General features: G+C 37.3%; 1 protein-coding gene across 35 annotated transcripts in view; it reads right to left on the minus strand.

Annotated features, from left to right (window-relative positions):
- Positions 1-24,799, minus strand: part of TASP1 (taspase 1) — a 392,837-nt gene that overhangs the window by 168,296 nt on the left and 199,742 nt on the right. For 34 of the 35 annotated variants that reach the window (XR_014831932.1, XR_014831935.1, XR_014831943.1 and 31 more), the window contains one exon: positions 13,491-13,564. Coding sequence is in view for 22 of the 35 variants with exons in the window: in XM_085003107.1 (XP_084859233.1) it covers positions 13,491-13,564 (74 nt within the window). In the remaining 13 variants the exon portion in view is untranslated. Of the gene's footprint in view, positions 1-11,513; positions 13,565-24,799 lie in introns of those variants that run through there. The other variant, XR_014831937.1, reaches the window with a different exon arrangement.

A 24,799-nucleotide genomic window follows, 5' to 3' on the forward strand; every position in this document is an offset into this window, starting at 1 on the left:
ACAATAGCCAAGATATGGAAACAACCCAAATGTCCATCCACAGATGATTGGATTCGGAAGATGTGGTATATATACACAGTGGAATACTACTCAGCCATAAAAAAGGATGACATCATGCCATTTGCAGCAACACAGATGGAACTAGAGACTCTCATACTGAGTGAAATGAGCCAGAAAGACAAAGACAAATACCATATGATATCACTTATAACTGGAATCTAATATCCAGCACAAATGAACATCTCCTCAGAAAAGAAAATCATGGACTTGGAGAAGAGACTTGTGGCTGCCTGATGGGAGGGGGAGGGAGTGGGAGGGATCGGGAGCTTGGGCTTATCAGACACAACTTAGAACAGATTTACAAGGAGATCCTGCTGAATAGCATTGAGAACTTTGTCTAGATACTCATGTTGCAACAGAAGAAAGGGTGGGGAAAAAAATGTAATTGTAATGTATACATGTAAGGATAACCTGACCCCCTTGCTGTACAGTGGGAAAATAAAAAAACTATTAAAAAAAAAAAAGTGACTGTACCATTTTACATTTCCACCAGCAATATATGAGGGTCATATATACTGCCAATGCTTATTATTGTTCATCTCTTGATTATAGCCACCAAGATAAAGGTGCAGTGGCAGAATTATGGCCTAATTTGCATTTCTCCAAGGACTACTGATGTTGAGCATCTTTTCATGTACTAATTGGCTATTTGTATATCATCTCTGTAGAAATGTTTATTCGAATCACCTTACCTGTTTTTTGTCTTTTTATTGTTGAGTTGCACAAGTTCTTTACATATTTCGATATAAATCCCTTACCAAATATATGATTTGCAAATGTTTCCTATTTTGTGGGTTGTCTTTTCATTTTCTTAATGTTGTCCTTGGAAATAACAAAGTTAACTAATTTTGATGATCTCCTATTTATCATTTTTTTTCTTTTATTACTTGTGCTAAGAAACCATTGCTTAATCCAAGGTTATGAAGATTTTCTCCAAAGATTTGTTCTAAGAAATTTATAGTTTCGGTTCTTACATTTTGATCTCTGATCCATTATGAGTTAATTTTTATACATGGTGTGAGGTAAGGGCCCTACTTCATTCTTTTGCATATGAATATCCACATGTCTCAGGATCATTTGTTGACACTGATTTCTAAACGTTAATAAAATTGTGCTTTATTGGTGTACATGTATGATGTGTGTGTATATATGTGTGTATGTAATATTGATGGATATTTTTATTGCTAGATTTTTAATAGTAAATTAATAAGTAGCTTATTAAGAATTCCTACATATATGTTTATGAGGGATACTGGTCTGTAGTTTTCCTTGCTTATAATATCTTTATCAAATTTTGATGTTAAGGTTACCCTCACCTCATAAAATGGGTTGGAAAGTATTCTTTTTGCCTTGTTTTTCTAAAAGAACTGGCTTAAGATTATATTATTTCATCCTTAAATGTCTGACAACAATACACCAGTGAAGACATCTGAGCATAAAGCTTTATTTTGTGTAATAAAGCTGTTCATAATGTCACCGTATTTATCCATTAGTGTCTGTAGGATGTGTAATCCTACATTGATGCTTGCTTTCATCTTGATGTTGGTTACTTGTATTTTTTCTCTCTTTTCTGATTATTCTTTCTAAGGTTTATATAAATTTTATTAATTTTTTTCAAAGAACCAACATCTGGCTTTATTTTTCTGCTTTTTTTTAATTTTTTATGTTATTGTTTTTACTTTTATCTTGATTATTTTAAATTTATTGTTCTTAAAATTTCTTAGTATGGAAGTTTAACTCATTTTAAATCTTCCTTACCACTGTAAGCACTGAAGGCTATCCTTTTCTTTGTAATGTTTTCATTGCATCCTATAAATTCTGACATAGGGCTTTCATTATCATTCAATCTGAAATAATTTCCAGTTTCTTTTGCTAAGTACTCCTTGTGATATTCAAAAAAATAATTTGTTGAGTGTAGTGATCAATAAATATAATTGAGGTCAAGTTAGATCATAGCATTGTTTGAATGTTTACTAGTTTTTATTCTACTGACTTATTACTGAGAGAGGGATGTTAACATTTCAACTAATTATTTGTCTATTGTTCCTGATAATAGTTCTCAAATAGTTCTCAAGTTTTTCTTCGTTTATAGTACTAGGTGCACATATACATTTGGCTTTTTTATGACTTCTTAATGAAATGACCATATTATCACTATGGAATGTCCTGCTTTACCTTGGCACTTCTGCAGCGACTCAAGCCATAGATTCTGTTTTTTTCTGATTTTTATTTTTTCCATTATAGTTGATTTATAGTGTTCTATCAATTTTCTACTGTACAGCAACGTGACCCAGTCACACACACACACAAACACACACACACACACACACACATATATATATATACACACACATTCTTTTTCTCACATTATCCTCTATCATGTTCTAACACTAGATATAGTTCCCTGTGCTATACAGTAGGATCTTATTGCTTAACCACTCCAAATGCAATAGTTTGCATCTATTAACCCCAGACTCCAAGTCCATCCCACTCCCTCCACCTCCTCCTTGGCAACTACAAGTCTGTTCTCCAAGTTCATATGTCTTTTTTTTTTTTTCCTGTGGAAAGGTTCATTTGTGCCATATATTAGATTCCAGATATAAATGATATATGGTATTTGTCTTTCTCTTTGTGACTTACTTCACTTAGTAAGAGAGTCTCCAGTTCCATCCAGGTTGCTGCAAATTGCATTATTTCATTCTTTTTTATGGCTGAGTAGTATTCCATTGTGTATATATACCATATCTTCCTAATCCAATCATCTGTCAATGGACATTTGGGTTGTTGCCATGTCTTGGCTATTGTGAATAGCGCTGCAATGAACATACAGGTGCATGTATCTTTTTCATTTCTTTCTTTCTTTCTTTCTTTCTTTCTTTTTTTTTTTTTTTTTTTTTTTTTTTGCCTTTTAGGGCCACACCTGCAGCATATGGAGGTTCCCAGGCTAGGAGTCAAATCAGAGCTACAGCTGCTGGCTTACGCCACAGCCACAGCAACACCAGATCCGAGCTGCATCTGCGACCCACAATTCATGGAAACACCGGATCCTTAACCTACTGAGAGAGGCCAGGGATGGAACCTGTGTCCTCATGGGTCCTAGATGGATTCGTTAACCACTGAATCACGACAGGAACTCAAACATGTATCTTTTTCAAGGAAAGTTTTGTCTGGACATATGCCCAAGAGTGGGATTTCTGGGTCATATGGTAGCTCTATATTTAGTTTTCTCCACACTGTTTTCCATAGTGGTTGTACCAATTTACAGCATAGGAGGGTTCCCTTTTCTCCACACCCTCTCCAGCATCTGTTATTTGTTGACTTGTTAATGATGGCCATTCTGACAGGTGTGAGGTGGTACCTCATAGTAGTTTTGATTTGCATTTCTCTAATAAGCAGGGATGTTGAGCATTTTTTCATGTGCTTATCGGCCATCTGTATATCTTCTTTGGAGAAGGGTCTATTCAGGTTTTTGCCCATTTTTCAACTGGGTTGTTGGGTTTTTTTGCTGTTGAGTTGAATACGTTGTTTGTATACTTTAGAGATTAAGTCCTTGTGAGTTGCATCATTTGAAACTATTTTCTCCCATTCCATAGGCTTTTTGTTTTTTTAATGGTTTCCTTTGCTGTGCAAAAGCTTGTCAGTTTAATTAGGTTCCATTGGTTTATTTTTGTTTTTATTTCTGCAACCTCAGGAGACTGACCTAAGAAAACATTTGTACTGTTGATGTCAGAATGTTTTGCCTATGTTCTCTTTTAGGAGTTTTATGGTGTCTTGTCTTGCCTTTAAGTCTTTCAGCCATTTTGAGTTTATTTTTGTGCATGGTGTGAGGGTGTGTTCAGTTTCATTGATTTACATATGGCTGTCCAGTTTTCCCAGCACCACTTACTGAAGAGACTGTCTTTTTCCCATTTTATATTCTTGCCTCCTTTGTCGAAGATTAATTAACTGTAGGTGTCTGGGATTATTTCTGGGTTCTCTATTCCGTTACATCAGTCTGTATGTCTGTTTTAATACCAGTACCACACTGTCTTGATTACTGTGGTTTTGAAATGTTGCCTGAAGTCTGGAAGAGTTATGCCTCCCGCCAAGCTATAGATTCTTAACCCACAGTGCCATAGCAAGAACCCCTGAGCCTTTTTTTTTTTTTTTAAACATTTAATGTTCATTTCTTAAAAACACCATATAGTTGGGTATTCAGGGTTTTTTTCTTTTCAGTTTGAAAATCTCTTCAGTTTAAAAGGAGTGTTTAGTTTATTCACATTTAATGCAATTATTGATATGGCTGAGTTTAAGACTTTTAGTATTTGTTTCCTGTTTGTCTCATGTATTCTTTGTTTTTCTCTCTTTTCCTACCATATTTGGCATAAATGAGTATTTTGTAGTACTTCCTGTTATGATTTGTACTGATTATTTCACTTTTTTTTTCAGTTTTAAAAATTTTTATTTTATTTTATTTTATTTCCCACTGTAAAGCATGGGGATCAAGTTAATCTTACATTTATACATTTTTTTCCCACCCTTTGTTCTGTTGCAGTATGAGTACCTAGACATAGTTCTCAATGCTACTCAGCAGGATCTCCTTGTAAATCTGTTCCAAGTTGTATCTGATAACCCCAAGCTCCCGATCCCTCCCACTCTCTCCCTCTCCCATCAGGCAGCCACAAGTCTTTTCTCTAAGTCCATGATTTTCTTGTCTGTGGAGATGTTCATTTGTGCTGGATATTAGATTCCAGTTATAAGTGATATCATATGGTATTTGTCTTTGTCTTTCTGGCTCATTTCACTCAGTATGAGAGTCTCTAGTTCCATCCGTTTTGCTGCAAATGGCATGATGTCATCCTTTTTATCGCTGAGTAGTATTCCACTGTGTATATATACCACATCTTCCGAATCCAATCATCTGTGGATGGACATTTGGGTTGTTTCCATATCTTGGCTATTGTGAATAGTGCTGCAATGAACATGCGGGTGCACGTGTCTCTTTTAAGTAGCGTTTTGTCCAGATAGATGCCCAAGAGTGGGATTGGGGGGTCATATGGAAGTTCTATGTATAGATTTCTAAGGTATCTCCAAACTGTTCTCCATGGTGGCTGTACCAGTTTACATTCCCACCAACAGTACAGGAGGGTTCCCTTTTCTCCACAGCCCCTCCAGCACTTGTTATTTGTGGACTTATTAATGATGGCCATTCTGACTGGTGTGAGGTGGTATCTCATGGTAGTTTTGATTTGCATTTCTCTTATAATCAGCGATGTTGAGCATTTTTTCACGTGTTTGTTGGCCATCTGTATATCTTCTTTGGAGAACAGTCTATTCAGGTCTTTTGCCCATTTTTCCATTGATTGATTGGCTTTTTTGCTGTTGAGTTGTATAAGCTGCTTATACATTCTAGAGATTAAGCCCTTGTCCATTGCATCGTTTGAAACTATTTTCTCCCATTCTGTAAGTTGTCTCTTTGTTTTCTTTTGGGTTTCCTTTGCTGTGCAAAAGCCTGTCAGTTTGATGAGGTCCCACTGGTTTATTTTTGCTCTAATTTCTATTGCTTTGGGAGACTGACCTGAGAAAATATTCATGATGTTGATGTCAGAGAGTGTTTTGCCTATGTTCTCTTCTAGGAGTTTGATGGTGTCCTGTCGTATATTTAAGTCTTTCAGCCATTTTGAGTTTATTTTTGTGCATAGTGTGAGGGTGTGTTCTAGTTTCATTGCTTTGCATGCAGATGTCCAGGTTTCCCAGCAATGCTTGCTGAATAGACTTCCTTCTTCCCATTCTATGTTCTTGCCTCCCTTGTCAAAGATTAATTGACCATAGGTGTCAGGGTTTATTTCCGGGTTGTCTGTTCTGTTCCATTGGTCTGTCTGTCTGTTTTGATACCAGTACCACACTGTTTTGATGACTGTGGCTTTGTAGTATTTCTTGAAGTCTGGGAAAGTTATGCCAGACTTGGCATAACTTGGTTTTTGTTTCTCAGGATTGCTTTGGCAATTCTGGGTCTTTTGTTATTCCATATAAATTTTTGGATAGTTTGTTCTAGTTCTGTGAAAAATGTCATGAGTAATTTGATAGGGATTGCATTGAATCTGTAGATTGCTTTGGGCAGTATGGCCATTTTTACAATATTAATTTTTCCAATCCATGAACATGGAATACCTTTCCATTTCTTTACATCTTCTTTGATTTCTTTGATTAAAGTTTTATAGTTCTCAGCATATAAGTCCTTTACCTCCTTGGTCAGGTGTATTCTGAGGTATTTGATTTTTTGAAGTACACTTTTAAAAGGTATTGTATTTTTGTATTCCTTTTCTAATATTTCATTGCTGGTATACAGAAATGCGACTGACTTCTGAATGTTAATCTTATATCCTGCTACTTTGCTGAATTTATTAATCAGTTCAAGCAGTTTTGGGGTTGAGTCCTTAGGATTTTCTTTGTCTAGTATCATGTCATCTGCATACAGTGACAGTTTTATCTCTTCTTTTCCTATATGGATGCCTTTTATTTCTTTTGTTTGTCTAACTGCTGTGGCTAGGACTTCCAAAACTATGTTGAATAGCAGTGATGAGAGTGGGCATCCCTGTCTTTTTCCAGATTTGAGTGAGAAGGCTTTCAGTTTTTCCCCATTGAGTATTATATTTGCTGTGGGTTTATCATAAATGGCTTTGATCATGTTCAGGAATATTCCCTCTATACCCACTTTGGCAAGAGTTTTGATCATGAAGGGATTGTTGGACTTTGTCAAATGCTTTTTCTGCATCTATTGAGATGATCATATGATTTTTGACTTTTCTTTTGTTAATGGGGTGTATGATGTTGATTTATTTGCATATGTTGAACCATCCTTGTGAACCTGGGATGAACCCTACCTGGTCATAGTGTATGATTTTTTTGATATGTTGTTGGATTCGGTTGGCTAAGATTTTGTTGAGAATTTTTGCATCTACATTCATCAAAGATATTGGCTGATAGTTTTCTTTTTCGGTGTTATCTTTGTCTGGTTTTGGAATTAGGGTGATGGTGGCATCATAGAATGTCTTTGGGAGTGTTCCTTCTTCAATTATTTTACTTTAACTTTTCTGTTATATTTAAATTTGTTACCCTAGAAATGAAATAGGCATCCTCAACTCATCACAAACTATATTCAAATATTAACATACTATCTCATGAACAATGTAAGAACCTTGGTTATATAATTACAAATGCACATATTTCAGACCATTTCTCACAGTACCACAGGTCACAGACTTTCTCTTCAGTATTTTGTTGTTGTTGTTGTTCTTTTTAGGGCCACACCTTCAGCATATGGAAGTTCCCAGGCTAGCGGTCAAATTGGAGCTACAGCTGCCGGCCTACACCACAGCCACAGCAGTGGGGCTCCAAGCTGAGTCTTCAACCTACACCACAGCTCACAGCAACACTGGATCCCTGAACCACTGAGCAAGGTCAGGGATCAAATCCACATCCTCATGGATACTAGTCAGATTTGTTTCTGCTGCACCATGATGAAAACTTCCTTTTCAATTTATTAATTTCATTATCCTTCTTATGCTTAAATTTGGATAACTGCTATTGAACTGCATTTCCACTCATTATTTCTTTTTATAGTTATAATTTATTTCACTGTCCTTCTATGCTAATTTCAACATCTGGGGCTTCTGTGGGTAAACTTCCACTGACTAATTTTTCTCTTAATATTCTAGCACAAATCACATTTTCTTGATTTTTCACAGGGCTCATCATTTTTATCACATGACAAACACTGTATGTAAAAGAACAGTAAATAATATATAAAATAAATAATATTTACCCTAAAAATATGTCCTACCCCTTCCTCTAGGTTTGGATTTGGAGTCAATCTAATCTCTAGTTGAGCTGACTCTAGGCTTTGTGGTGGTTTTAGATTTAATTCACTATTGGCTAGTATTTTGAGGTCTGGATCAGTAACTTCCCTTCAGTGAAGTCTGGGACCTGAGCCTTAGTGACAGTCTAGAGACGTTTGCAGGTCTTATAATCCAGTTGCCAGCATTCTAACCATGGGAGATTCGCTTTGTTTATAGACCAGCTACCAACTGTCTTGGTTGCTTATGAATTCTTTGCTCTTGATAACAGTCCCTGGCTTTCTGTGCCACAACATGTGTCTCTTGGGAATCTGCTCTGCCTCCAGACTCTTTTTGGCCATTGCTGTGCCTTTGGTGAAAATCCTACATACCCTGATGAGTCATTCTCAGTTCTTTGCCCTGATCCAAGCCTTTGGTGTGCTCACTTGGTGAAGGCTACAGAGGGAAAAACAGGTGGTGGGTACAAGACTCACCCTGTGACTGGGGATTCTCAGGATTTCAATCTGTCACACCAGTTTACATGTGGCCATAAGTAGTTTATTTAAAGTTTGTCTGGTTTCTCTTTATACTCTGTATTGGCTTTACTCCTCTTCCTGCTGCTCTGCCAGGAATGAAGCAATCAGAGCTTTTTTTCTCTCCTAGGAAAGGCCTATCTGTTTCTGGAATTTAGTTCAAGTTTTTCTAGCATATTCAGCCTTTTGTATAATTTTTTAAATCTACGACTTTATAGTCTATCCAACTCATTCTCATTATTGGGAGTAGGAGCAACAGTCTCTTGTGACTTTCTTCATCCTAATTGGAAGTGGAAGTCTTTTTCTCACTTTTTTTGGTAACACTTTCTTGTGTACCTTATGTTTTATATTAAGTCTTCCTCCTATGGCTTTTCTTGAGAAGCAAGTTATGCCTAGCAAAAAGCTCTCAGAAATCTCATCTGTGCTTATGGAGATTCTTTTCAAAGCCCCAGAAACCATCTTCATAGAAACAAAACATGTTAGATACTACATTTGGGGTTGCAAAAATCTTACCAAAAACTGAGCAGCAACATAGATGCTTATTAATCTGGAATGCAGAATTTAGAATTGTGCAAATTACAAGCAAGTATTTAGGGATGAAGGCCCGTAAGATATACAATATCCACAACATATGAAGGACTTAACCTGGGCCCACTCATCTGCATTCAAACAGGTAAGACTGATCACACTGAGTCACACAGTACACAATGATGGAGCGGAATCCAGGCTCCAAACTGCTGGTGTTGCACCCATTCCAATACTTAATCATTTCAACTGCAAGACCCCAAAGAACTAATTAAATGTGCCATGATATCCAAGGGTGATATTTAAACCATTTTTTATTTGAAAATTACAGAATATTTCAAGAAACACCCATACATCCTTTATCCAGGTTCAACCATTGCTAGTATTTTGCTCCATTTGCTTTGTAATATGCTATCTATCTATCCCTATCCATCCACTGACCCATCCACATAATATTATTTTCTGAATCATGGGAAGATATTGTATAATTACAGCCCTTTACCCCTAAATACTTCAGTTTATATTTCATAAGAGTAAGAGTATTTCCCTACATACCAGAGTACTTTTTTTTTTTTTTTTCTTTTTTAGGACCAAACCTGCAGCATACAGAAGTTCCTGAGCCAGGGGTCAAATTGGAGCTGCAGCTGCTGGCCTATGCCACAGCCACAGCCACACCAGGTCTGAGCCACATCTTCAACCTATGCTGCAGCTTTCAGCAATGCTGGATCTTTAACCCACTGAGAGAGGCCAGAGATCAAACTCGCATACTCATGGATACTACACAGGTTCCTAACCTGCTGAGCCACAATGGGAACTCCCCCACAGTATGGGTTTTAACAAATAGATTTTAAAATGATATAACATTTTCTACTATCTATGTCTGAATTTTGTAAACTTACCTAAAAATACATTTTTAATATTTTTCTCCTCCCATATAGGATCCAGCCTACGATAACTTAGTGCCTAGACTAGTTGTCATGACTCTTTATACTGTTTAAACTGAAACATTTCCTTAGCCCTTGCTTTTATGACATGGACATTTTTGAAGAACCTAGTCCTTTTTTTCTTTCTTCCTAGAATGTTCTTCATTTTAGATTTGTCTGATGTTTTCTCATGATTAGATTCAGGTTATGCACCTCCAGATGGGACACTGCAAAAGTGATGCTGTGTCTTTCTCAGGTTATCACATCCAAAGGCACATGTTGTCCATCTGCCCCTGGCTGGTGACATTAATTTTGATCACACAGTCAAGTTGTGGGCTGGTTTCTCCATTACATACATACTATTTTTCCCTGCAACTAATAAGAAATCTGTGGGGAAACACCTTAAAACCATAAAATAGCCTGCTCCTCCTCAAGGATGAATTTTTATAACAGTATTTTCACTATGATATAAAAAATGACCTCTACATAGTAAAAGAAAACTAGGTTTCATTTATTATACTTGAAAAAGTTCCATGCCAATTTTAACATCTGTTTTTATTACAGTAGTCCATGCACACTGGGTGTTTATTAAAAACTGTTCATTAACTGTCTGCTATCGTGGGTAGAATACCAGAAATCTGATTTTTAAATCCAATTGGTATCAATGCCCTAATTTCGGTTCAATAAAAAGAAATCTCTTTAACTTATGCTACAGAAGGGGTTTAGAAATTAAATTAAGGTATATAACTGCAAGAACATTCTATTTTAAAAAGAAAGAAACTTATAAAAGCATCTACCTCTATTTATTCAAATTATATGTGGATTCTGGTTATAACAATATTAGTTATTATCCAGGCTTTTCTAAGCAGTATGATTTTGAGGTGACCTTTAATTCAAGGTCTTAACTTGGATTAAACACAGCTTATAAAAAATGCTCAAATCGCCAGGTGGTTTTAGTTTCTGAGTTTGGTAACAAGCAGAAAGAAGGCAATTTTTGGAAAGCAAGGCAAATTAAAATCAAATAGAAACTTCTCAGGAATAGGTGTTTTGGTTTTTCTTTTGTCTTTTCTAGGGCCGCACCCGTGGCATATGGGGGTTCCCAGACTAGAGGTCTAATCAGAGCTGTAGCCGCCGGCCTATGCCATAGCCACAGCAAGGCCAGATCCTTAACCCAACTGAGCAAGGCCAGGATCGAACCTGCAATCTCATGGTTCCTAGTCGGATTCATTAATCACTGAGCCACAATGGAAATTCCAGGAATAGCTTTTAACTTAGGGAAAAAAATGTTGTTGTTTTCAGTTTTGAAAGACAGCTCCTTTCTCATTTCGCTACCATGGTTTGCAACATCCTGTGAGAGTATGTTTCACAAACCAGTTATAGTGCGGAATGGAGATGCCACTAATTCAATAGTTCTTTCACAGAAATCAGGAGCAGGGGGGCGGGGGGGTAGACCAAAGGCTTACCCTCTTAAAAAAGAATATGAACTTTGCTCTTGTCCCCCTTTCCTCTTTTGAGATCAACTTCTTGTTTATAACTTTGTCACACTTGCAGTACAATAAAGTCCCAGGCTTTACGACGAAAGTGATTTTTTTTTTCTTTTCTTTTCTTTTTTTTTTTCTGATCAACAGAATTCAGCAACCAAGGCTTTAGTGTTGCAGGATTTTTGTGTTTGGTTGGTTTCTTGGTTTTGGAGGGAAGGCATTTATAGCCACAGGCTCAAAGAAGGAAGAAAGGGAGAGGGATTAACTCTCTCTAAGGAAGGTCAAAAACATAATTTACAAGTGAGGCAAGAGAGCAGCTGTATCTGTTGGCCCATCACTACCACCAGCTGGAGAATTTACCAGCAATATGAAAACTACGTCCACCAGATGTCAAGCGATGCAACTGGAAGCCAAATATCTTTGGGCTCAATGCAGGAATCTCTACTCTCTTTACTCCCATATTTCATGTTAAATAGCAAGATGTCTTCCACGGGCCACCATCAGGGATAACAAGAACATGTCCATGCAAGGGACTTAATAACATGACTGAACCCATCAGATATACTTCAGACTGGCTTCAGTACTAAAGTCCACCACCTCCATGTTTATTGGCTAAAAAGCAATTTTAGTTCTGATTCAACATGTAAGGGGTGAGTGAAACTTAAATGGTTGCAAGCCATTCTTGGGCAAGGATTCTTGTGGCTTTTCAGGCTTATTTCCTATATGAGAACCACTAGGCCATTGGGAAGAAAAGAATGTTTTGAAAATATTTATGTAAATAACCACTTTCCCACTCATTCTTCAAACCTGTGCTGTTTGTGCTGTTCAGTATGGTGGCCACTAGCTACATGTGGGTATTTAAACTAAGTAAAATTTAAAATTCTGTTCTTTAGCCATACCAGCCATATTTCAAGTGCTCAGCAGTTACCCAATAGGACAACACAATGTAAATATAAATATGAAACATTTCTATCAACCCAGAAAATTCTTTTCAATAGTGTTGCTCTAAATCCATAAATCGCCTTTTAAAATGAGCAATTATAATTTTCCTCTCTACTCTAAAACAAAGCAATCTTCATGCATTCTCTTATGAAATAAATCTACTGATACAGGGAGGGTGACACAAAGGTGGGGGCGACCTCAGGAATATTTTCACCAGTGTAGCTCTTGGACACTGTACTCACAAAGCCCTGTGATGCTACTGACTCCCTGGATAATATTCAGAGGCCTGCCTAGATGGATGCTATGTGGCAAATAAGCAAGAAGCAGTTCTTTCTTGCACGTAGCCCTTCATTTGCTAATGATTCCAACTCTATCAATTTATATCAGAAGTTTCCTTATTTGCATTTCCAAGTCTGTCAAATAAAATCATGTCCTTTAAAAAAGTAAAATAAAAGAGAGAGAGGCTGCCCAACTTCACAGCTTTGTAATTGAGGAACTTTAATGCCAAGTCAACATCACATGCCGCAGCTGTTTCTAAAAATTTTATGGACAAGAAGAACATGAGGCCAGTATAAAATAAACCCACGACTTATGTTTTTCACTCCCAGGCTCACCCCTCCTGAGTACAGGGAAACCAAGCAGCTCAAGGGGAGGGGTGTGAATGTTCTATGAGACTGCTATGACTCGCCGAGAGAGGGCGCTAAGGCGTGGGGCATAGACCTCTGACTCTGGCAGGAGGACGCGGTGCCAGAACACGCAGTCCTTGCAAGCACGCCAGGCACTTCTGCTCTCACACACGCAGCACGTGACTCGGGTACTCAGCTAACTGTGCCTCGGTTTCCTTCCGCTCTTCCAACAGTCCCTGCAAAGTCACCCAGCCCTAGCGGGCTGGCAGCGCCACGCCCACTCTCTTCCCAGCCCCCAGTTTCTTCTTTCCCATTTATTCACAATGCACCAAGAAGGACAAGATGGAAGAAGAAGAAGAAAAAAAAGGTTTTTCCTAATCTTTCCTAATCTCCCCTGCTCCATCATCAAAAGCAAAAAAGGATCTGCTATTTTTCTTTGGGATTCTTTATCAGATTCTCATAAAGATCACAGCGCTACTGCTCAAGAGAGGCTGAAAAAAATTCCATCGTGTCCACTTGGCCAGTTAAAGAGATTCAGGCAGTGGCTGCAAGGTTTTCAAGGTTATGCCCCCGTTTTTCCACTTACCTTGGCCTTCCCATCCTGGGCGGACATATATCCAACACACATGCTCTCCGTCGTGTGGCTCCACAGGAATTCCACTGCCATGGAAGAGAACACAAATAGGCACATTCAGATCACAGATGGAAAATAAATCTTTGCTTTTTAATAGAACAGTTAAAGATAGCTTTATATTTAACACACTCAGCTCCCTAGTTTCCATTCACTCCTTCATAAATGTCAAGATGATTTAGAACTCAAACTGTGTAATGCCATTTACTGTGAAATGAAAAATGTATTTCTTTCTTGTCAAAACTTATGATTATTACATGTAAAATAAATGCTCCTCTGTTTGAAACTTGTTACATTAAACACGCACATGCACGCACACACACTCATACATACAGTACACAATGACTTAGTCAATGTAATATTCCATAACGTAGTTCCTTGAAAACACACACACCAGGTCTGGGTTTTAATACCATTCTCCATGAAAAGGAACCAGGATTCCTTGGAGAAATGTTGATGCCAGGGCTGGGGCAGAGAAGATATAAAATGAATCTGGAGCATCTTTTTGTGCCAGAAAATAAGGAAGTGCTCAAAGAATGATGAGGGCTTATCAAAAGGACCCAGCCTGAAGGTACTCGCATTGGCCATCTCTATGTCACTCTAAGTATCAAAATATAAGAATTATCACCACTGAACAAAATTAAAACCGAGCCCATACTAATGCAAATAAATAAAGGAATAAATAAACTGGGGGAGGAGAGAAAGCCCTTCCCTACAGCAGAATGCCAACTAATAAATACAGAAGAAACAACAGAATTAGAAAACCATCACACTTCCTAAAATTAGAAAAATTTGAAGACTCGCCAGCTATTTCCATAGTTTCAATGTCGTCTCTCCACAAAGTCTCATGAAATATAGAGGGGCAAAGTGTAAGTTCCTGAGGGAGGACCCAATGGACTTCACTTTAATCAAATGATGGAAGCTCACATCATCGATTAAGGGACAGATCAGCACAACATGCCTACTGATAAGACCTCCTGAGACTCACCACCATTTCCGTGGTGTTCTTGTCAAAAAGGCAGAACCAGAATTGCATGATGAAACACCACATAAATTGGATACAGGAAAACTACTGAATAACTGGCTTGAACTCTTCAAAAAATGTCAAAGTCAAAAACTACTAAGAGAATTGAGAACCTGTTTCCATTTAAGGGAGACAACGGAAACATATGACAACTGAAGGCAATGTGTCCTCCTGGAGTGGGGCCTGGACGGGGCAGGGGTGTTACAAGGGACATTACCAAGACAATTGATGGATCATGGAGTTAGACGGTAGTGTGGTATCAATATTACATTTATGATTTTGATAAATATGCTGTGATTATTTATTTATAATGATTTTTATTTTTTCCATTATAGCTAATTTACAGTGTTCTGTCAATTTTCTACTGTACAGCAAGGTGACCCAGTCACACATACATGTATACATTCTTTTTTCCCCCATTATCATGCTCCATCACAAGTGACCAGACATAGTTCCCAGGGCTATACAGCAGGATCCCATTGCTTATCCATTCCAAAGGCAATAGTTTGCATCTATTAACCCCAAATTCACAGTCCCAGCCACTCCCTCCCCCTCCCTCTTGATTCTCCAAGTCCATGATTTTCTTTTATGTGAAAAGGTTCATTTGTGCCATATATTAGATTCCAGATATAAGTGAAATCACATGGTATTTGTCTTTCTCTTTCTGACTTACTTCACTTATAAAACAAATATACAAATTTATCCCATTGTTAGTATACAGAAATGCAACTGATTTCTGAATGTTAATCTTATATCCTACAACTTTGCTGAATTTGTTGATCAGTTTGAGTAGTTTTTGGGTTGAGTTCTTAGGGCTTTCTATATATAGTATCATGGCATCTGCATACAGTGACAATTTTACCTCTTCTCTTCCAGTTTGGATACTTTTTATTTCTTTTGTTTGTCTGATTGCTGTGGCTAGGACTTCCAATACTAGTTGAATAAAAGTGGTGACAGTGGGCAACCTTGTCTTCTCTAGATTTTGGTGGGAAGGCTTTCAGCTTTTCTCCATTGAGTATTATATCTGCTGTGGGTTTGTGGTAAATGGCTTTTATTATATTAAGGTATGTTCCCTCTATACCCACTTTGGTAAGAATTTGATCATGAATGGATGTTGGACTGCTGTGATGATTTAGAAGACAAACCTTGTTCTTAAGAAATATGCACTGAGGTATTAGGAGTAAAGACACCTGATATCTCAAGTAGTTCAGAAAAAAATGTACATGTTTAAGTGTGTGTGTGTGTGTGTAAAGGGAAGTGGGACAAACAGAAGGAGAAAGTGAAGATAGAGAGACAAATAGGGGAAATGAAAACAATGAGTGAATCTGGATAACGAAACCATGGGTGTCCCTTGTACTCTTCTTGAAACGCCTCTGTAAGTTTGAAATTATATCTAAATTAAGATTCACACAAAGCTTTGTCAATTTCAAAATTCTAAGTTTTTTTAAGGCATTTAAAAAGTTCTGATGCATCTCTCCACAAAAATTTCCAAAGTCCCCAGCTCAACCCCAAGCCCTCTGGGTCCTGGGCCATCCATCTGTTTATATCTCAGGCTAATGAAACCTGAAGACCAGCATGTGAGTTGACACACAAACTGAGAGCTCGGCGATCCCAGACTCTGAAGGTTTTGCCAGACACATGGGGAAGGAAGAAGCAGGAAGGGGCAAAACTGAGCTCCTCAGATCCGTGGCTCATTCCCTCATCATTAATTAATTGTCAAACCTACTAACCTGCTCAACAGACGCTCTGCTGAAGAGTGCAGGAACACAGCATCATGTAAGGAAGCAACTTCTCTTTGCCAGATGTTTTTTCTTCCTCACACATCTGCTTTGAACTTCAAAAATCCTGAAGTCCAGAGCAAGGTCTGGGATATTCCAAATTGCCTAACAGAGCAAAGGTGCTCAAGTCTTACTGAATTTCCCTAGAGGAGCAACAGTACAACTGTATTTAAATACAAAGTTAAGGCATTACTAACACTGTGACCCCTCCTTATTACCAAGTGTTAAGGGGGTAACTGCTTCAGGAATCAGCCAAGAAAAATACATGGAAATATAGTCAATCTAATCATGAAAGTGAAGGATAAAAACACTGCACATTGTTTTTCTAAGACAGAATTTTGATGATATTAAACTGCTTTATTCTCTCTAAAAATACAGCTTGTTCTAAGGAAATGTAACACATACAAAACTGAGTCTTACAAAACAGGATAAATTGGGTGTACTGACTAATTACAATAAATGTTTTTCTATTGAAAGATTTTCAATAAAGTTTCTAGGGAGTGAGTTTAGGGATTCTTAAAGAAAGTAACTCAGTGTCTAGAAATTCAGTTCAATCTTTTCACAAACAAAAAAGAGGTGCATTGTTCTGACACATTATTTTTTCTTTTTTTTCTTTTTTTTAAAGTTTTATTGAAGTATGGTTGATTTACAATGTGGTGATAATTTCTGCTGTACAACAAAGCAATTCAGTTAAACATATTCATAACATATATTGCTTTTTCAGACTCTTTTCCCATATAGATTATCAGAATATTGGGTAGAGTTCCCTGTGCTATAGAGCAGGTCCCTTGTTGGTCAGTCATTCCATAGACCACAGTGTGTATATACCAGTCCCAAATTCCCATTATTTTTAATACCAACAATTGAAATTAGTTACTAGTTTAGGCTAGCTTGAGAAACTTAGCAGAGATTGCCTACAATTTAAAGTATAAAATTATGGAGTTTCCATCGTGGTGCAGTGAAAACAAATTCAACTAGGAACCACGGAGCTTGCGGGTTCAATTCCTGGCCTCACTCAGTGGGTTAAGGATCTGGCATTGCTGTGAGCTGTGGTGTAGGTCACAGACCCGGCTCGGATCTGGCATTGTTATGGCTCTGGCGTAGGCTGGCGGCTTCAGCTCCAATTATACCCTTAGCCTGGGAACCTCCATATGCTGTGAGTACTGCCCTAAAAGGACAAAAGACTAAATAAATAAATAAAGTATAAAATTATAAAGTGCTTTTGAGAGTTCCCTGGTGGTTCAGTGGGTTAAGGATCTGGCATTGTCACTGCTGGGGTTCTGGTTACTGCCATGGCACAGATTTGATATCTGGCCTGGGAACCTCTGCATGCTGCAGGCACAGCCAAAAATAAATAAATTAATTAATTAAATGCTTTTGAAAAGAAATCTTATTTCCTTTAGTGCATGTCTTAACTCAATAATTTAATAAAAAAAAATTTTTTTTTTTTTTTTTTGGTAAGGCTGCACCTGTGTCATAGGAAAGTTCCCAAGCTAGGGGTTGTAGCTGCCAGCCTACACCACAGCCACAGCCACAGCAACACCAGATCCAAGCTGTGTTTGCAACCTACATCACAGCTCACAGCAATGCAGGATCCTTAACCCATTGAGCAAGGCCAAGGATCAAGGCCGCATCCTCATGGATACTAGTCAAATTCGTTTCCGCTGCGAGATGATGGGAACTCCTTAATAAATTATTAATAATTAATTTTACAAATCATTTATTGGTGGAAGACTTCAAGGAGGAAAAATATTCCTTTTCTTATACTATCTTCCACCATGGTCTATCCCAAGAGACTGGAAGTAATTCCCTGTGCTGTACAGGAGGATTTCATTGCTTATTTATTCTAAATGTAATAGTTTGCATCTACTAATCACAAACTCCCACTGCTCTTCCCTTTGGCAACCACAAGTCTATCCTCTATGTCAGTGACAAACACAACTCTTAAATATCTCTTAAAGAAAGCTTTTGAAACTATAATAAGATCATACATTTGACTATATTAAAAATGTTCATAGTGTTATCCTTTGCCATGTGGAAGAAAAAAGTCAAGAGATGAGTGACAAATATTTCTCTGGGGGAAATATTTGCAGTTCACAGCATAAAAAAAGGACTGATTAGTATATAAAGATTTGCTACAAATCAATAAGGAAAAGATAAATACCCAAAGAGAATGCAAAAAGCATACAAGCAAGAAGGAATATGAATCACTCTAAAACATGAAAATATGTTTTCCACATTCCTCCCACTATGAGACATACAAATGACAACTTCAAGAGATCATTATTCAGCTATCACATTCTCAAATACCAAAAAGTTGAAACAACATTATGTTAGCCAGGGGTGGAGAAAAGGGCATTCTCATACAATGACCATTTGGAAATACATTCTTGTAGTTGGTTGTGGTTGGAGTTTGGCCATTTGGAAATACATTCTTGTAGTTGGTTATGGTTATGTTCTATATTTTCACCAAGAACACTGAATTAGCAAATACTGAGCCACTGCTCCCAAGGGAAATACAGGGTTAGGTTCCTGTGAGCTTCTGGTCACAACATTTTCAATCAATAAATAACCTTATTTTATGTGTGTTTCTATTTAAACACATCTTCTTTAACACATATTTCTTACAAATCATTATATGCAGTATTTTTTATTAATAATACACTAGCCAAGAAGACTTTAACCTTTTCCTGACCTTGGATAACATACAGATGAATTTCTTTGGCTCTGAGTCTCACAACAGCACTCCTTAAGCTCTTTTTATCAGCTGTCATCTCAGTTTTGCTCTTTTCTACCTTTTTCCATGGCTTCATTATGCACCATACATGGTACCTTGGCAGTTTCTGGCACGGTCTCCACCACAGATTGGTGAATTTTCTCTTGGGTTTTTTGGATGTACAGTATTGGTATCATTGGTTCATTAACTTTGAACTCATGGCCAACAGCACTGTAATTCTTGCCTGAATGAAGTTTAGCCAACATGTATGTTTTCTCTACGAGACACCACAACTTCTTTGCACTTAGGAATTCTAGACAACACCTCACCACTTGCTTGGGGCCATTTAAAATAGTGAAATCATCAGCAAAAGGCACAAAAATGTAAACAATGCAGCAATAAACAGACCATAAAAAGGATGCTTGTTTACAGTATGAGGGCTGAGACAAGAAGGCAAAGCCTTGCCAAGTGCACCTCAGCTGTGCATGCCAAGTAACTCAAAAAAAATTTTCCCCACTCTGCCCATGCTCACAAATGATTGGGAAAGAATCAAGAGCACTGATCTTTTGACTACAAAAAAATCTCAGCAAGTTAAGAAAATTAACAAATACAAATCTGCAAATAATGAGGATTGGTTATTTATCAAAACGACATACCCTTTGACCTTAGCAATTTTGCTTTTAGGTATTTATTCTACAGATAGGCCTTTATATGTATGAAATACCATCTTTACATGGATATTCACTGAAGTAGTTTTAATTAGGAGGAAACTGGAAATAGCATGGTTGCCTTTTGGTGGGAGTATATATGAACAAATATGACACTCTATACAATGGAACTCTATGAAATAATTTAAAACAAACAGAAAGCTCTATATGGATGATATGGAACCATCCACACTAAGGGTGTTTCAAACGTTTTGCCATGAACCACAGCAAAACCAAACCAAAACAAAAAAGCCCTACACACTGCCACTTAGTAAATGCATTTCTTTATAAGTGAAATTTCATGAAGTAATACCCTTTACTTGAAATGAATTGGTCTACCCACCCCATGGGTTCTTTACAGTCTATGCACTACAATTAAAAGATTCTGCTTGTGACTCATTAAATTAGACTTCATTAATGTGACTTGCTACATTTGAAAAAACACTAATCTGAAAATATATAATTTTTCTAAAAGAAAAGGTAAAGTGAAGAAAGATAAATAAAGATGATGCCATTCTGTGAAAGAAAATAACCATGGATGACTATGTTCATAAATACATCAGCTCTCTCTGGAAGAATATTTTAGGAACCAGCAATAGCAGTTACCACAATAGAGGGAACTTGGTGATTAAGGGAGTTGAGAGGGGGGCAACTTATTTTTCACCATACATCCTCTCTAAAACTTTTGAATTTTATCCTGTTTTCATTTCATCCTATTTTTTTAAAAAAATGCAGCTAGAAATTTCAACTACCCTACTACTCTAATTTACCCTCAAAGAATTAATTTCTTCTCTGTTTAAATCTGAATTACTGAAATGTGATGTCATAAGATGTTACCACCTATTTTTAATTCCCCTTCATGAGAATACTCTTATGATGTGAAACTGATGTAATGCTTTCAAATTGTTTCATGTCTCATGACCACCTAAAACATGAACAAATCTTATGAAGGAACATGCTTAAATTTATATGGGCCACATATATTTAGGAAAAAACCTGCTATGTTCAAAGAATACTCAAAACAAATAAAACAAGGCAAATACTCACTGCCATTTGAAATTAAAAAAGGCCAAAATCATCCTACGTTTTAAAAATGAGAAAACATTTGTTTGTCTCAAGGGTAGAGCTTATCTCACAAAGATCTCTCAAAACTGTTTGTCTTGATTTATAATTAAAACCTAGTCCAGAACAGTACAAAGTTTGCTCAAATATAATTACCTAGAAGAAGAACTAAAATGTAAATCATACTCAGTGAAAGAGTATCTTTTTTTTTTTTTTTTTTTTTTAACAGCTGTTCCCACAGCAGAAGTCTCTGGGTTAGGGGTCAAATTGGAGCTGCAGCTGCAGCCTAAGCCACAGCCACCAGCCATGGCAATACTGGATCTAAACTACACCTGTGACCTACACCACAGTTTATGGCAACACCAGATTCTTAACCCACTGAGCAAGGCCAGGGATCAAACCCTCATCCTCACAGAGACAATGTTGGGTCCCTAACTCTCTGAGGCACAATGGGAACTCCAGAGTGGCATTTCTTACCATCAGTGATATCTAGAAGTCTATAGTTTATTCTTGATTTTAGGGGCTACATCTAAAAATTGTCTCATACACTAAAAATTGAAGTTTATGGTAACAATATAAAAAAATGATTCTTTTTTTGCCACAAAGTTTTCCATCTGAAATAAAGAATGCAAAGATTTGGGAATAGAATTCTAGCGATGATTATAATTCTTCTTACTTTTGTTCTCCTAAATTTCTCCATAATGGCCATGCTCCTTTGGTAGTGGCTGAAGCCTGTTTATACCTCAACTACTGACTTGAAAAAGGCTTTTGCTTTTTAGAAAGCCATAGCCCAGGGACTGCGAGGCGACTGGAAATGCCTGGATCAAGAAAAGACCGCCGTCGAAAACATTAAGAACAACCCAAAGCCATGCTAAATCCCTGAGTGGGTTTCACCTGTGAAAGATGGACATGGCGATTTGGCAGGACTCTTCTCTACCACGTGACTTATCGACTCATCCCACTACACCAGCTCAATGTGAGAAAGGTTACCCCGACTGATCCTGATCCAGTACCAGAGGATGGAGGGGGTGGGGAAGTGCTGTACCTGTGCTCCACGATAAGTTAATGGCCTCACAGGGACATTTGGAATGGATTTGTACATAATCTTAGAGGCCAGTCTTTCTGGAAAGTTGTATTAAGTGCCTTGGAACAAGTGAATTCACCTCTGGGTATAATATCCAGGAGCAGTCCCCCTTCAGCCTAGGGTCATGAGACAGCCTTTAGCTCCATGCAAGGCTTGTCTCCTAGTGATGTTTATGTCACCGGCTTCACTAGTTAATAAACAGGGCTACAAGCTACCCCTTGCAGGATGTTCCCCCTCAGTTACCTCTTTCTCTTTCAGAATGAATTGTGTCATCCCATTGAAACAAAGTCAATCAAAGTTTCCTTGTCAGGGTTGTGATCAAGGTTTTTTCTGTTCAAACAGATTCTCTTTTCTGACCAGAAAGAAGCCCTCAGCCACCCTTTCTTTTGTTTAATGTTGTTCTCCAATTGTTGTTAACAACCCCCAGCTGCACTGGCTCCTGCACCCATTTAAAAACTCTCTGCCTGGCTTCACATCCCAGACTTTCCTGCAAGGAAAACAGAACTCTGAAATCAGAACCGTCTTGGGCTGGGAAGTTGCCAAGTCAGCTGCCGTTCCTTAGCTTGAGGTCAAATGGCTCACCCTGGGACATTGTGCACAGTGTTTAAGTTACTCCTTATTGAACAAAGATGAATTTTTTTTTTTTTTAAACTGGGAAGGAAGAGGAGCTGTAAATAGAACAATCTCTTATCTCTGGAGATCGCCCAGGGGGTTAGAGTCTTTATAACCCAATAGTGGGTTCATTCAAGGATGCTTTACCGTCCTGACATGGAATCCTTAAGATTCATATAATGCAACTCCCAACATGGCCACGAAGTAGCTTTGAGTTGGCTTGCCGCCCTGAAAAACTTTCACCACCGAATTGTCTTGGGAGCTATGGGGATAGGGTTCTATAGAACTCCACTTATGCTAAGCCAAGAAAGTAATTATTCTCTCTTTCCAAAGCTCACGCCATTTGTTCAAGACTAAAGAAAGATGCTGACTGAAAAAGGAAGAGAGGGATGTGGGTCAAATAGCAAAACAAGCCCCAAAGGAGATTTCATTTCTCTTCCTCTTTTACCATTTTATTGTATTAGAAACTGCTGGAAATAAGGGGCTAGTGGCTGAGATGTGGAAGTTCTCTGCTGAAAAGAAAAGCATTCAGGGAAACAAGTTATACTGAAAAATGATTTCATTTTTTCAACAAATATTTTTTGAGGAGTTATTTCATGTGAAGGTGATCTCTATTAATCTTTGAGCAGAGGAAAATTGACTATACATTTTGTCAAAATGTTTTTATGAGAATTTTAGAAGAACCAAAGTAAGAAGAATTATATCATCACTAGAATTCTATTCCTAAATCTTTGTATTCTTTATTTCAGATGGAAAACTTTGTGGCAAAAAAATAAATAAATAAATAAACAAAACCCCCAAAAAACTAAATGGTTAGATTACAGCTAGAATTTTACTTCTCATGATAGAGAAAAAAAAAAATACAGATGAAAATCTATTTCCAATTCTTAAAAAGTGTACTAGATGATATTTAACAGAAAAAAAGTTCTGTTATAAAGCAAACAAAGCAAATTATAGCTATTTGTAGTCAACATCTTTGTGTTTTAAAAATGAAAACCAGTTCTGAAAAATATAAATCTCACGGCACTACCTCAATCAATGCAACTCAGTTGTTGAAAAGTTTCAGTGTCATGTCTGGCTTCTTCATGTTGCATCTAAGAATAAATTATTTAATTTGCTTCCTCCATCTGATCCTTCAGTAATAACCAAGCCTATCTCTTAAGACTACAGCGAGGATGTAACAACCCCAACCACTGCTGAGACACTAAAGAAATAAACTCCCAAACCTAAATGTCCATTGACAGAGGAATGGATTAAGAAGATGTGGTATATATACATGATAGAATACTATGCAGCCATAAAAAGAACAAAATAATGCCATTTGCAGCAAAATGGATGGAACTAGAGACCCTAATACTAAGTGAAGTTAAGTCAGAAAGAGAAAGACAAATACCACATGATATCGCTTATATCTGGAATCTAATATATGGCACAAATAAACCTTTCCACAGAAAAGAAAATCATGGATTTGGAAAAAAAACTTGTGGTTGCCAAGGGGGCGGGGGAAGGAGTGGGATGGACTGGGAATATGGGGTTAATAGATGCAAATTATTGCATTTGGAATATATAAGCAGTGAGATCCTGCTGTATAGCACTGGGAACTATATCTAGTCACTTGTGATGAAGCATATAGGGAGGATAATGTAAAGAAAAGAATGTATATATGTACATGTGACTGGGTCACTTTGCTGTACAGTAGAAAATTGACAGAACACTGTAAACCAGCTATAATGGAAAAAATAAAAATCATTTTTAAAAAATGAGTAAATCAAAGAAATAAAAAGAAATAAACTTCTAGCCATGACACTGAACCTCTTACAGAACAGACTTTTAGTTATATCTTTAAGATATGGTATTACATCAGATAATGAATCATAAGTACTTCTTTTCCCGCTACCAGTCTAATAACTAATTTGCCTTCTCTTTTAGTGCTTTTTTTAAATGGTCATGTGAGCCCAGCAGAACAGCTAGTCATAAGTACTCATGGTGGCATGTGCCATGAAATGGGAATAAAGGATATTGTTGGGCCCCAAGAATGAAGCTCCTTTGAAGTGCATGTGTTTATGTGTGCTCACCAAATTTTTAACGCCAATAAAACCAAAAGGCGGTTTGGAATTTTAACTTACAGTAAAACAAACTTTTATCTTTTTCATGTTCCAGGAAGCATCAATGCAATCTAACATTTTTAAATTTTAAACCACAGCAAGTTTTCACAACAGTGACAAGAAGCACGCTTGATAAAGGACTTTGCCTCTTCTAAAGAGAGTGGGGAGAATGCCTC

Source organism: Sus scrofa, chromosome 17, assembly GCF_054392235.1.
Source record: "Sus scrofa isolate SSC_HxYL_T2T_F1_AM1 chromosome 17, Sscrofa_HxYL_maternal_Yorkshire_Landrace_v2.0, whole genome shotgun sequence".
In the NCBI taxonomy this organism is placed as follows: domain Eukaryota; kingdom Metazoa; phylum Chordata; class Mammalia; order Artiodactyla; family Suidae; genus Sus; species Sus scrofa.